Raw genomic sequence first — 13958 nt, forward strand, 5'->3', positions numbered from 1 at the left:
GTTCTCCATCAGATACCACACCAAATCTTGTGTATGCCCAAAATGCTCCTGGTAGGGGGATAGAATACAAGAAAACAAAGATAGTGTAGAAAGTAATCTCACCCCTAAGGAGTTGCAGCTGGGCCAATCACCAAGGGTTAGGAACAGGCCTGACTTTACCAGGCCACAGCTGTGACCAGTGAGAAGAAGAGTGCTACAAAAGAGTGGGGTGGCTGGGTGAGAAGGGAACTGGAGTCAGTTGGCTGCTTTGTGAAGAAGAGAGGGTCAGTGGTCTAAGGAGCTGCCCACAAGAAACTTTTGCAATCAGGAGACAACAGTATGGAGCCCCTGCAATAAGATGACAACAGTTCCTGAGGTTCGTTTTCCTGATAATCAGCCTATATGTAGCTTTCTCATATTTCCTTTTTCTTGATGTATTTTTATCAGATTATATGGCATTCTGTGAAGGAAATATCTAATTCTAAAATGATTTTACATATATGGTGTTACCAAAATACTGTGAGGGAATAATAAAGCACAGGCACAGCCTGTAAAATTAATATTTTCTTTACTGTCATGGTGCAACTGGATCAAAGTATTTAAGAAGGTGTTTTGCAACATTTGGCCTGGAGCATTGTCATGAAAGCAGTGCTGCTAAAAGTTCCTTTTTGTTGTTTAGTCATTTCTTTACTGCTTATGAGGACTTCTTTCCATCTTGTTCCATTCCGGCTCTTGAGCTGGATCCCGTTGTTGGTGGTTACTGGCAGGCAGTGGTGGAGGAATGGCAGGGAGCACCCAGAATGTCAGTGAGAGCAGCCCAAGGCCATCACTGCCTGCAGGAGCAGGGACATCCCAGTGCAGGGGTGGGATTTTCCAGCCCTGCATTCAGCCAGCCAGAGCTGGATGTATCTGCACTGGGTCAGCTCAGGGATAGCGACAGTGAGAGAGAAGCTCCAACAGATCACTCACTCCAAGATAATTGCAGACTGGAGGACGTGTGCTGACCAGTTTTTGTTTTCATTGGCTTAATTTTTCAGGGATCAATGTACTACCTTCTCTCTGACTTTTGTGTGGTGCCATTGGCGCACAGACCATTCCCAAGGTCTGACCCATGCTGGATGGATAGCATGGTCTCACCATTACTTAACACGGGGCTCTGGGAAGCAAAACAATGAGGTTTTGTCTACCTCTCCAAATGCTGGAATGTGGTAAAAGATGTGGCAGAAGCTGGATAATGACTTTATTTCTTTATGAATTTGACAAGAGGTTCCATTATTTTATTAAAATCCTCAAAGTACTAAGATTAAAAAAGTTCTTTCATTAATAAGTAAAATGTGAAGAACTTAAGTCATTAGTTAAATAATTATTTTTCATTTGGATTTAAGTAATACTGTCTTTAAGTTGTAGTTTTATCTCAGAGACATTAAAAGGAAACCATCTTACTTTTTACAGGGAAGTTTGAGTAAAAGAAGAGAAAATTCAGATGTGAGCGAGTTACAAATTAGTGTAGTACAAAGAAGTATGATTAAATTGTGGTCGTTTTAGGAGGTTATCAGAAGTGGAGATGTTCATTTTTATCACCAAAACATTTGAAAACAATGTGCATGCTAGGATGCTTTTTAGGGAACACTAAGTTACAGTGCATTGTAAATTACTGTGAACTGGAAGTTGCAGATTACAGCTACCAAAGGCAGTGCTTTGTCCTTGTTTGTATCTGTCACAAAAGTGTTCAGACTTGTAAGGAAAAGATGATGAAAGATCTGAGTGAGAGTGTCTTCACATTCAGTAATTTAATCCTTGAATATCATGATTAATGCTAAATTGTGTATGGACTCTGACACTGGAATAAATGATATCTGAAATTATTAATAATTTCTCTCTTCATTGGGAAATGCTGGAGAAATCAGGGTCAAATCTCAGAAGTGTCTAAGTTAATTGTAAACTTTATGTGCTACAAGACAGGTAATAAAATTGGTTGTTAATGTATAATCGATTTTAAAAAATGGCACCAAAACTAGATGGATAATCCTCGTAGATATTGTAAGTGGAAATGGATTCTGCCATAAAATATTAACAACAGAAATAAAATTCTGCGTTATATATATCAGCCTTGTAAGACTTAAAGAAATTAACATGTTCAAAGCAAGAAATCATGTAGCTAGAGGTTCTGCTTTTGTATTCAGTCTGTGGGACTGACTTATTTTTTTCACCAACTTCTTGCTGCAGCTCATCTTTCAAGCTTAACTCTTTGCCATGTACAATTTTTGTTCGTGTTTTGTAGGTGTGAACACTTCCGCTCCGTACTCAATAATGATGATGAAATTATAGAAATGAGTGAATTTTCTTACCCTGTTTACCGAGCCTTCCTGGAATATCTGTATACAGACAACATTAGGCTCCCTCCTGAAGATGCAATAGGTATTTGCCATAAATGCAAATTACTCTAGATGATTATTTTTGAAAAGTTCAATCTAGGTGTCATTACAGAGTAAGGAAAGCAGGGCTTGTTGGTTTTAGTTTCTTCAGCACTTTAATCTTGAATGTGGCAGGTGTCAGGAAGAAAAGATGCAGTAGCAGTAAACATGCCCAAGGAGGATAAGTGGTGGGCATGCAATGGGATCAAAGGTGAAAAGTTTTCAGAAAGAACTCGTTGTTGCTCTTACTAAGAACTTCCCTTTATTTAGAAAGGCACTACTGCCATCCTGAAAGTTTACTTGTTTGAGTAGCTGTAGTGATTTTTGATCCGGAATGAAAAGAGAGCTCTTCCCTGCATGAATTTAAGAGGATGTAAGTCAGTAATTGATGTCCAGAATGAGAACAAGAGAATAGAACACTTCCATAGTAATAAAATCGTTCCTTTTTTGATAGGTCTGTAGGGGACCTTAAAAATGCACACATCACATAGGGGAAAAAAACAGAGCACATCTTTGATTAATTCAGCCTAAAACAAAAGGATGATTGATTAACTTGAAAAGCCACTAATATATTTTGCACCAGAATAGTTAAAGGTGTATAAATTTTCACAGGGCTGCTAGATTTGGCAACACTGTATAGAGAAAACAGACTGAAAAAGCTTTGCCAGCAAACGATCAAACAAGGCATTTGTGAAGAGAATGCCATTGCTCTCCTCTCTGCTGCTGTCAAGTACGAAGCTCAGGTAAGAACTTCTCAGATAAGCAGATGTTTTCTGAGAAATGAAGCTGCCTAATGTAAACGTGACTGTATTTAACTGATGAGGCATGATTACTGTAATTTCCTTTTCTGGCTTAACAAATGTTTTTTTCCCCTTTTTAAGCTGTTAAATAAAAATTTTAAAACTCCAAGTTTAGTGTTTTCTTCCTGCCCTTTTGGCTTGCCTCTGTGAGTCAGGGTTTTTAATCTGCTTCCTTCCTTGTCATGTGGCATTGCAGGGCTTGGCATACAAATTTCTCACTGCCATTTACATCTCTGCCTTTGGATTTTGCCCTTTCACTTCCTGAGTTCTCCACCTGATCATTTTGTCTGCCGGTGTCTGGTACAATCATTCTGGTGCTGACTTTTACAGGCAGCGGAAGGAGTCAGCTGTAAAGTCCCTGCATATTTACACTTGTGCTTTTATTAAAAAAATCTACTTTAGCAGTGCTGTTTACAATGAATTATGCTGACATACAATAAATTACCTATTGTTAATACTCCCCCCATATCCTGTCATCTGCTCTGCCCTTGGTTCTGGAATGAGTCACTAGCAGTCAGCCTGTTATCCATGCTTTTTTGGTAAAGAAATACTTTCAAAGATATTTTCCTTTTCTCATCTTCCTAGTGCTGTGATGATTGTGGAAATAACTGTGTGGTGGGCTTTATTGTCCAAAAAGTCTCATTATGTATTTCAGGTGTAGGGGACATTGTTATAAATACCTTTCAGGTATGGGAGGCAAGTAGAAGAGACTGAAACAAACACTGAATTAATAATGTTACAATAGTCAGTGCTGTATGGAGACAGCAAACTACAGGAGATGAATTTGGGTAGGAGTTGCAAAGAGGCGACTGGAATTCAGTAAGTTCTGTGCATTGAAAGAGAGGATAACAAGAGATCAGTAGATAGTAAGAGTGCCAGCTGCCAGTTACTAGGCATTTGTAACCCAGGTAGCAGAAACAGAGGGCATGGATGGCTGGGTCAAAAAGGACTTGTGCCTTCAGTGTGCTGTGCTGCTACAAGCCCAGCATGGCAGGGAAAACTCTACAGAAAGGCATGACCCAATGGTTTGGTTCTCTTAACAGCAGATTTTTCATTAAAATTTTATTCTTTAGTTTCTCCTCCTTCAAACTTTCCAAAATTTTTTAATATCTTCAAAGCAGAAGTACTTTTGGTTGGTCTGTATCTGGTGAAGGAGTTAAAGATATGTCCAGGTGTGTTGTGAAGTAGTGAAACTAGCCTGAACAAAGTACCAGAGTTTATAAGGCCTGAAGCACAATAGAAGGGATTGCTGGATAACTAAATACATGTTATCCTCCTCTTCCTTCTATGATTCAGTGTTTTGCTCTTTCAAAACATACTGTAACAGTTTAGCACAATTGTCAGATGAGGAATTGGTTCACTTGCCCTGGCTGCAGCATGTGCCAAACTTGGGGTGTATTGTTGCCCTCCTGCCTATACCCATGGGTCAGAGAGGGTTGGATGGGCAGCAAAGATTTCTTAAAAAAAAAATTTCAAAAACATGGGGATAACTTCTAAGGAATCATGGAATAAACCAGGATCTTCTAGTGTACTACATTGAGAACAATGTGCAGTGTCAGGACCTCAGTAGAAAACTGCCAAAAGAGGGATTATGAAAGAGGCCTTATGTTTTGGAAGCTTGAAGAGATAGAATTCTATTTTTTTGTCATTAAATGTGAACACTGCAAGTGAAAGATTATAGTGGTGTGTGACATGCCATTCCACATTGCAAATTAAATGAAGACTAACTTGACTACTGTATACCTCTGTTAGGATTTAAGATGTATAAAAATATTTTTTCCTATCCTCAGAAAATACAAAGAGTTTCTGCTACAAGTTAATTTAAAGCATATTTCTCATACACACTGTAGCAAAGTTTAGACTAATCATCTTCTATAAAACAGAATTAAAAAGACAGTATTTCTTGAAACTGCAAAATGACTGATTCTCTATAATCTATGGTTCTATTCATACCAGCAGCAGAAAAACTAGCTGCTGATAGTTTTAGCTAGTATAAAAATTTTCACATTGACTGTAAAGCAGCTCAGGTTCTAACAGTACCATTTCAGAAGTCTGCTGGAACTTAAGGTGTCACTGTCTTTGATTGTCTACATTTTTATTTCCTCTGGTTTTTTGCTTTTTCTATTCTCATTCCTCTTCTACTTTCCCAGTAGTTGTTGATGAGAGATACTTGCTATACCATATTTCTTCTTTAAGGATATTTTGTGTTTCAGTTTATGCTTTAGTTACATCTTGAAACATGGAATCTAAGGAAAAGTTTTCAAAAGAAAATGCACAGGTCGTCTGCTGAGTATCTTGCTACTATTAATGCCAGGCTGCAATGTTTGTGAAGTTAACATAGAATCAAATTGGCTTGGGTTACTCTTTTTGCTGTAACCCTTGAAGAGTTTTATAGTTTATGGTTTAATTCTGACTTCCTTGCTGCTGGCTCCAGCTCTGTATGCAGAAGGTAATTAATTTTTCTTCACAGCAAGTTGTTGCATAGGAGCCAACTAAAGGAGGCTGAGCCAGTGCATGGAGAGAAAGATTGCCACTGTTGCGAGGAGTCTGAGTGGGAAGAATTTGCTGCATGCAATCATGGTTGTTTGACTTGTAGCCATGCTGTGCTGAACTGCTGAGCATCTTCTTACAGTGAGACCAGGACAAGACAGAACCTTTTGTGCTATCTGGGAATCCCATTAGACAGAGGAATTCAGTTCCTAGGTTTGCCATGAAAGACATATGTATCCTAACATGCAGTTTGTGTTCAGCAAGTATCATCCCCTTTTACATCGTATTCTGCTTTTATTTCCAGCATGACTAGCAGATCTGCTGTTTTTCACAGGACATTCACTACTGAATTCAGTGCAGGGAGGACAAGAAATGAGTTATTGATGCTCTAGTAGTTCTTTTTGGGGCAATTTGATGGCTTCACTTGTTGGTAACTTTTCTAATGAGTATGTAGTAAATGTGATGGAGGTCTAGAGTTGATTTAGGTGGCTACTCCTATTTTCTCAAAGTGGGTTTATTGAATAGTTTGTATGAAAAAACTTCATCCTATCATTTGTGATCTCATCAAAAGGATAGAAAAGGGGTTGATAATGGGAGCAATCTGGTGTGTTTTTTGCTAATTAAATGACAGATTTGAAACAAAGTAACAATGTTCATAATTTTATCAGTCATTCATATTACAAATTACTCAAATTTGTTCCTAGGACTTGGAAGAATTTTGCTTCAGATTTTGCATAAACCATTTGACTGTTGTTACACAAACTCAAGGCTTTGCAGACATGGACCATGACCTCCTGAAAAACTTCATTAGCAAAGCCAGCAGAGTGGGAGCATTCCGAAATTGAGGTCTGACTACTACCGAGCTGAAGAGCACATCCTCTTCCCTTCTGGAAATACTTTCCCTTTGGAGAACTCCCCCGTGGTCAGAATGTGCAATGGTTTGGAAGGAAAGTCGCGGTGTCCATCAGTTTAGGGAGTGTGTAGAAGTCCACTGACATGTAGGCTTTGTTGTAAGGATGGCTACAGTGTAGGTGTGTGGTGACTGTTCCTTGCCAAGAGCCAGAATTTAACACAAAAATCTAATGCAGTAACTACCCTTTCCCACCCAAAGTCAAGCAAACTAAGCTTGTCATTATCTAGTCTGTCTAGTTACTAATTTTTTTTAAACAGTCTGTATTTGGATTTTATGGCACAGTGACCTCTTTGCTGCTAAAACTTTCATAGTCTGTTTTTGTCTCAAAACTCAGTTAATATGCCATCATGGGCTTCTTTTTATAATCCAGTGGAGATACGAACTTGTGTTTCTGGACATGTAGTAAAGTTCCATAAGTTCTTTAGGATGCGAGGCTTTGTGGTTTGTAGAAGGGTATGTCTCATTTGTTGTTTATTTGGGAGTTAATTTATGAGGAGCTTCAGCAGGATATTACAGTTTTGAGTTCTTGTCTCATTGTTTAGCCAGAATGAAAAGGATCTCCCTTTCCACTACACCAGGCATGTCCCTGGCCCCCCAATGGAAGCACTCATCAAGTTTGTCTGTGATGTGAATTGTCATGCCGTGAGTTTGACTACTAAGAAAACCACCTAGTTACAAACCCAAACAAGCATTCTTCAAGTTCTGCTTGAGGCATAGTTAGTTTTACTATCTCTCCTCAGATCAACTTCAGAAAAATGGAGAAAAAGGTGATTTTGAAGTAGTATCTTCAAATTAATTAAATTTTTAAGAGTGAACTGACATTATATTCCAAATGGTGATAAAGGTAACTTGTCCAAATAGGGCATTTCAGATTCTCCTGTGGTCGGAGCTGTGAGGTGACCACTTCACTTTCCTTTCAGGGCTGTTCAGGAGAGAGGAGATGCCCTCTGGCCATGCCTCTCTCCCAGCACTGATCATTGGTGGCTGAGGTAGAGTAGATGCTTCATTCCCACTTGGCTGAAGTAAATTAAGATGAAAACCCACCCAGTGCTGCACAGAGAGGGGTTTGCCCCGTTACAGAAGATGTGGAGCTTATGGAGCATTTACTTGAATTTTGTAACAGGTAACTGTGAATTAACCTTGAGAATTTCAGATTTTAACTGACTGAAGTGACTTCAAGTGCCTTTTGCAGTATTTTACAAATGGGAAGAAAAAAGCTGGGTGACCAGGCTCAGGACACCAGATGGACTCACAAATATAATTATGGACTCACAAATATAATTATGTAAGTAGTCATGCAGCCTTCCTGCAGGTCCCTGCTGTGCCACGGCATCCTTCAGTGATGTTTTCTAATCCTCAAATGTGCTTTCTAAGAACTTAATTCCCTTAAATTATCATGTCTTCATGTCTAAGGTGGAAACAGCTGTTCTTTACTATATTGGAGGCTCATTTCTCAAACAATTCTGTTCTTTGAGGAAGAGTATGAGGAAAAAGAGGAAGAGGAGTAGTGAGTAGTACCCCCTTCACCCCAGGCCCTGTGTGTATGACTAGAAAGGTGAAGCACACAGGTAGCAGAATTTACTTAGGAAGAGGGTGATGAGCAAATATTTTAGAAAATGCTGAGGTAAATATTTAATTGTGTTTTTGACATTTGCCTCAGACCCTCACTAGAAATACATTGGATTATCTACTGCTAACAAGCACATTCTGCCACCCCCTCAGTGATGAGTATGACTTCCTCCAGCAGTGTTAAGTCTGTTCTTAGCAGCTGTGTCAGTATTTTGTATTCAAACAGAAGTGGTCAAAACCTTTCCAATCCATAATGCTGATTCATCAAAAACACAGCTTTGCTGGGGGAGGAGATCAGTTTTGCTAAGTTTGTGTTGAGAAGCACTTGGCACCAGCACACAGCCAGAGGTTCCTGCAGACAGTGAAACAGTGTCATCGTAGGGCACAATTTTGCTGCCAACCCTGTGTGCTGTAGCCCAGCACTGATCATGCCAGTGTGGGCACAAGGGATTCCATGAAAGCCAAGGCTGCAGATTCCTGGCTAAGCCTGAGATGCCAGATTCACCTGCCAGCACTTCCTTCAGGGCAGCAGTGCCCAGAACAAGGGTGTACCACCACATCCCAGCCTTGGGGCAGCAGCTGGCACCAGCCCCTGTCCCATCCACCCCCATGGCAGCACAGTGGCACACATCCAGTCCCACTGGGAAATGGAACCAGCTGGGAAACCCCTCCCCTGCTGCTGGCTTGGCACTGGTCACACCAGCTCTCTTAAGGTGTGGAGTATGAAAGGTCTCTCCGCATGTTTCTGTTGTTTTACTCAGAAGAATCAAAAAACTATAAACGTTAAATGATGGGGGTCTTTCTGACTCAACATCTGATCACAAACCTTCCCTGGCTCTCTGGGGACACCGCTCCATGGAATGATAGCACTGGAGAGAGGCACCACTCTCCTCCATTAGCTCAAGTTCATAACAAAGTAGTTGAACAGGGATTGCAGCTGAAATGGCATGCAGCTTGGGACAAGACATTTTTGGCTTAATAGAACAAAGTGTCATTTCTTCTCCAATTTACTTCCTTCCTGCTCATTATTTCCAGCCAACCATACACATTAAAGCCTACTTGCAATTTCAGAATAATTGACAAAGCCTGTAATTTTGAGAAAAAGCATCTCTGGACTGAATGAGGGTGATTCTAAAGGTCCAGTGTGTCAGCGTTGGCTTTTATTTTGTATCATCTGACCTGGATGTGATAGTGTTTCATTCATAGAAACATTTATTTAATTTTTTTAAATTTTCATTGCATGTGTTCAAAGAAAAACCACCCTTACTGGCTTAGGTGGTTAAATGTGGGTACATGGATGTAAATATTGAAACCCAACTGTGGGACATTTCAGAAGAAATTAGGGATGCTTTTTACTGTGGTGAGATGGACTGCAGCAACCTTGTGTTTGTGTATCTTGCAGACTAAATACTTAATAAAGTATTGTTGTGTTTTAGGATACAACAGAAAAAAGGTATTTATTTAAAAGTGAACATTTGGTCAAGCAGAAACTGTGTCTGGGGTTGAAATAAAAAGCAATGTTCTGTTTTCAAGAAAGGAGTCTGGAAAAAAAAAAGAAAGTACATGGGTAGGATCATTTGAAGGTTCTACTAAGTTACTGAAGCCAAAAGCCAGCACTGCCTTGTCATCTAGTATCCACCTGTAGAGTTCTGTTACAATGCTTGGTAACTATGTAAACTGCTGTTTTTGTATGATCTGAACACTTTCCATGGACTTTCCTTGTAAAACAAAGCATTTATTTGCCCCAGAGAGGCAGGATTCAATGGCCACCACCCAATGATGTAGGAAGTTTACAGCCTGATTTTACATAAATGATTTTTTTGTTCTATATAAGCTTACCTGGTTTAATAGACCATTAATAAAAATGCCATAATGTTTAAAACAGTTTGAATGGGACTTTTTTCCTTTCTTTTCAGTAAAAATGAAGAAAGTTTGATGCTTGTAGACTGAATTGACTGTATGGGGGGGGAAGTAAAGCAGATAATATTTCAGAGGTACCTTGAAGACTATTTGTGTTCTTAAAAATCAGTGTCTCCAGATAACACATTTGTAAGCTGGAGAATGTCTTCAAGTGTATTTCCACCTTTAAAAGAAATCAATGCCCTGGTGACTTAATAAACTGCGATTAATAAAATGGTCCTCAGAACACCAATCATTGTTTCTTAAGCAAATGTAAAATGTAAGCTTGTTACATTTAAAATATTTCAGCTTGTAGCACGGAAGAAGAAATAAGCTCCTATGACATGTAAGAACAAACAGCATTTGGAAACAGTGGACAGCAGGAAGAGATTAAGGTATAAAGCATCAAATGAAGAGGCTGGGAGCCAGCTCATCCACCTTCACATGGCTGCAGAGCCAGGCTGACAGACTCCATTCCCTTAAGCACCAATGGACAGAAATGGGCCTTTAAAGGATACAATTTACCTGACCTCATCTTACACCCAGCGCAGCTTCAGCTTTCTACAGAAATTGATGCCTCATGTTAAGAGCACCTAAAATGGCCTTCACATTTTGTGCCCAGCTTCTGCTGTGATGCCAAATTTTCTTTTTTCCTGGAAAAGTTTCAATATTCCAGGCCATTTTTAGTACAGCAAGGTCTCACTCTAAGAAAAGTGGTGTCAAACACAGTAAGATTTCCATACCTAATAAAAAGCCATTAGTTTCAGTATGTATTTATTTGGATAAGTACCATATGAAATCACCTAATATAAGAAAATCACTGACTGTAAATCCTTTAAAAGCTATTTTATTTATCTTGAAAGGCAGGAAACTGATTAGTTGTATAAAATAATATTGTACAATTGATGTAAAGCCTTCAGTCTGTTTGAACAAAAAAAACCACATTGTCACAGTAAAGAAAGAATGAATCTGTGTAGATACTGGACTCTGTATCATCCCTCCAGCCAAAGGACTGCTGTAACAGAGCTTACAGTCAGTGCACCCCAATGTTAACACATATCCTGTCTGTAAAACTGCAAAAAGTGAGAAAATAAACATAAGGTACTCTGGAAAGTTCTGTACATCTTCAGTAAGGAAGCTGGAGCCATACTGAGTCTAAAACTCCCTCAATATTATTTTTAAATTAATTTACAGTTTTTGCTGCTCATAGAATTTTTAGTAGTTCTAGGGTTAGCTTTGAATCAACACAAGACCTTTAAAAAACTTCCTACTCTAGGTACTCTAGGATCAGCTAAACAATTGTAAATAAGCTCCCTGGAAGACATTGGTTTAAAATGTTTGTGCCATTAATAGCATGCTTTTTTACTGTAGCTGTTCTTGACTTAAGAAGCTGCAAAAGCTAAAATTCATAAAAATGGGTAATTTTGAAGCAGGACAATTGATTTGCTTATATTTTAATCCACTGGAAATAAAACGTGCTTTTGTTAATTGGCTATTTTAACAAAACTTTCTTGTTTCAAGAAAAGTTCCAGTATCTGAATCAGTAACTTACAAATACAAAATATGAAAAAAGTATTGGATGGTTTTGTTTGGGTTTTTTTGCTAGTTGCAACCATTGACAAGTTGCCCAAGTATCTGCATTTTCAGTAAAAGCAGAAGGGTTTTCCCAACGTGGGTTCACCACGTTCAGGTTTTGGCAGATGCTGCAGTAAGGCCAATGGGGATGCCCTGTGCTTTCAGAGACCAGGCTGCTCTCACCTGGAACCCAGCTGGAGACACTCAGCTTCCAGCTGTTCCTCAAGCTCTTTGGCTTGGCTACAGTTAGGTGAAAATTTGCAGAAATCAAGAAAATTCTACATCTTTAGAATTTTGAAATCTTGTGAGTACCAGGTATGGTTTAGGTTTGTTGGTTTTGGGAGGTTTTTTGGGGGGTTTTTGTTTTGTTTTTTCTTGTAATACTTGAGATTTCCCACGATAAGAAAGGGCACATCAATTACTCTGCATATGGGAGGAAGCTTCAGCTTCTGGGAAGTTTCAGTGTGGGATTCTGGGATGAATCTCTATGGGATTCATACTCCATGAAATTCAAACTAAGGGACAGTGTAACTGCCTTCCAAAATGACACTGGGGTGGGAGCTGGGGAAGCAAAACTACAAAATGCCAAGTGTTGGTGTCAGTAGTAAGGCTATGAAATGATTTCACTTTGAATTCAGGTTGTACTCCTGAGGTGAGGCCCCTTCTCTGCAAGGCCCCCAGCTGCTGTCCCATTTAATTTAATGGGAATTTGATGTGCTAATTATGAACAGAGACAGGAAGTCTTTGCAGTAATTGGCCCACCATTTTCAAAATCTGCAAATAATGAAAATCTAATAATCAAAGCTAAGAAACAAAATTAGTGCATTTCAAAATCATTCTAGCTAACATTTCACCTTTAGACATAAAAAATGAAATCCAACAAGACTGAACTGGCTTAAATCAGTAATGCTGCAACAGGAAATTCAGACACTTTCCAAGACTTTTAAAAAATCCTCAAAAAATATATAAATTAAATTCAGTGGCTTACATTGTATATATGCTACATCATAAGGCAAAGTATAATGGAAAACATTTAACAATTTAAAAAGTACAAATGTTTTCAACTAGCAGTTTGGAACTGAAAGCAACTAAAAAGCAACTCTATTAATGAAGGCTGTAAAACAAAAACAATTTAAGAGGGCTGGCAGTGCAGCCCCTGGTCCTGAGAAGAACTTCACTTATCTTCAGTGGCTGAGGTATCATTTCCATCATTCAGCTTCTGCTTTTGCATTCTTGTTCGAGTAGATGCTACAAGAAAACCCAACAAAGAAAAAGAATGAAATATTTCTTCATAATTACTTTGGACTGATTATTGGAAAAATTTGTAATGACACAAGGAATAGAAGTACATTATTCTATTGTAAACAAACCAAATCCCTCATTATAGGATGAACACCTGATTTTGCACTGTTTCAGCCATTCTTGCTCAATCTTACAGATCTTATGAAATTCCTTCCACCTGTTCACTCCAGTTCTCATTGTCTCTGTCCCCTCACTATGTCCATTTCCACCCTCCAGGTGGGCAGATGGTCCATGTCACATCAGGAATCTCGCCAGGCAGAGGCTGTGGGCTGAGCAGTGCCCACATCCCAGAGACAGCCTGCCCAGGAATGCCCTTTCCCCTCAGTGGCACACACCAACACCACTGGACACGAGACAGAGCTCTCCTTCTTAACCCCTACCATAAATCAACACTGAAACATTTTCCCTACCTTAAAACACAGAAGCCTGGATCCACACTCATACCTATCTTGATGAGCAATGTAAGAGTTTTTAATGGGCAAATCTGCTCAGCTGCAGAGCTCAGATTCTCAGAGAGTGAGAATGCCTGGCCAGGCCAAGTGTGCTTCTCACAAGTGGAAAATATAACTCAGACATGGGGGTGGGGCTGTTTTGCTTTTTATGAGCTAGATTTGAATTTCATTTCAAAACAGAAAAGTGATGCCATAAGATCTGAAAGAAATGCTGACCCACAGCAGAAGAAAAACCAGTCTCAGACATTTCCCTATAAAAGCAAAGCAACAAAAAAATCTGCATACGGTTTTCCTGTGTACATAAATTTCCATTTTGTAATCTGCATTTTCAAGATTATATGCAGGAAGTACAAAAGCGAAGCAAATTATCCAGATCACATCGGTGTTGAACAATGTTTTCATCTGAGTGGGCCCAAGCGCTCTTATCCAAGGCACTCAGGGCTCTCCAGATTATGAGAAAAGTAATACTCACTCATTTCTGCAAGCTTTTGTTGGAACTTGGACTCCTGGGGTAGGTGTTTGCTACAGAAAGAAAGCATAACGTTAAGTTAATAACTTTTTACCT

The 13958-nt window shown here is 39.2% G+C and overlaps 2 protein-coding genes across 4 annotated transcripts in view; one reads left to right on the forward strand and one right to left on the reverse strand.

Moving 5' to 3' along the window:
* The window catches only part of RCBTB2 (RCC1 and BTB domain containing protein 2), a 34649-nt gene extending 23073 nt beyond the window's left edge, over nt 1-11576 (forward strand). For 2 of the 3 annotated variants that reach the window (XM_058825702.1, XM_058825703.1), the window contains 3 exons: nt 2261-2397; nt 3006-3136; nt 6388-11576. In XM_058825702.1, the coding sequence (XP_058681685.1) occupies nt 2261-2397; nt 3006-3136; nt 6388-6528 (409 nt within the window). In that variant the 3' untranslated portion in view covers nt 6529-11576. Of the gene's footprint in view, nt 1-2260; nt 2398-3005; nt 3137-6387 lie in introns of those variants that run through there. The other variant, XR_009276027.1, reaches the window with a different exon arrangement.
* Nucleotides 11480-13958, reverse strand: part of RB1 (RB transcriptional corepressor 1) — a 71505-nt gene continuing 69026 nt past the window's right edge. The window contains exons 26-27 of the mRNA XM_058825700.1: nt 13866-13915; nt 11480-12887 (exon numbers count right to left, since the gene is read on the reverse strand). Of these exons, the coding sequence (XP_058681683.1) occupies nt 12814-12887; nt 13866-13915 (124 nt within the window). The 3' untranslated portion in view covers nt 11480-12813. The remainder of the gene's footprint in view (nt 12888-13865; nt 13916-13958) is intronic.

This window comes from Ammospiza caudacuta, chromosome 2 (assembly GCF_027887145.1).
Source record: "Ammospiza caudacuta isolate bAmmCau1 chromosome 2, bAmmCau1.pri, whole genome shotgun sequence".
In the NCBI taxonomy this organism is placed as follows: domain Eukaryota; kingdom Metazoa; phylum Chordata; class Aves; order Passeriformes; family Passerellidae; genus Ammospiza; species Ammospiza caudacuta.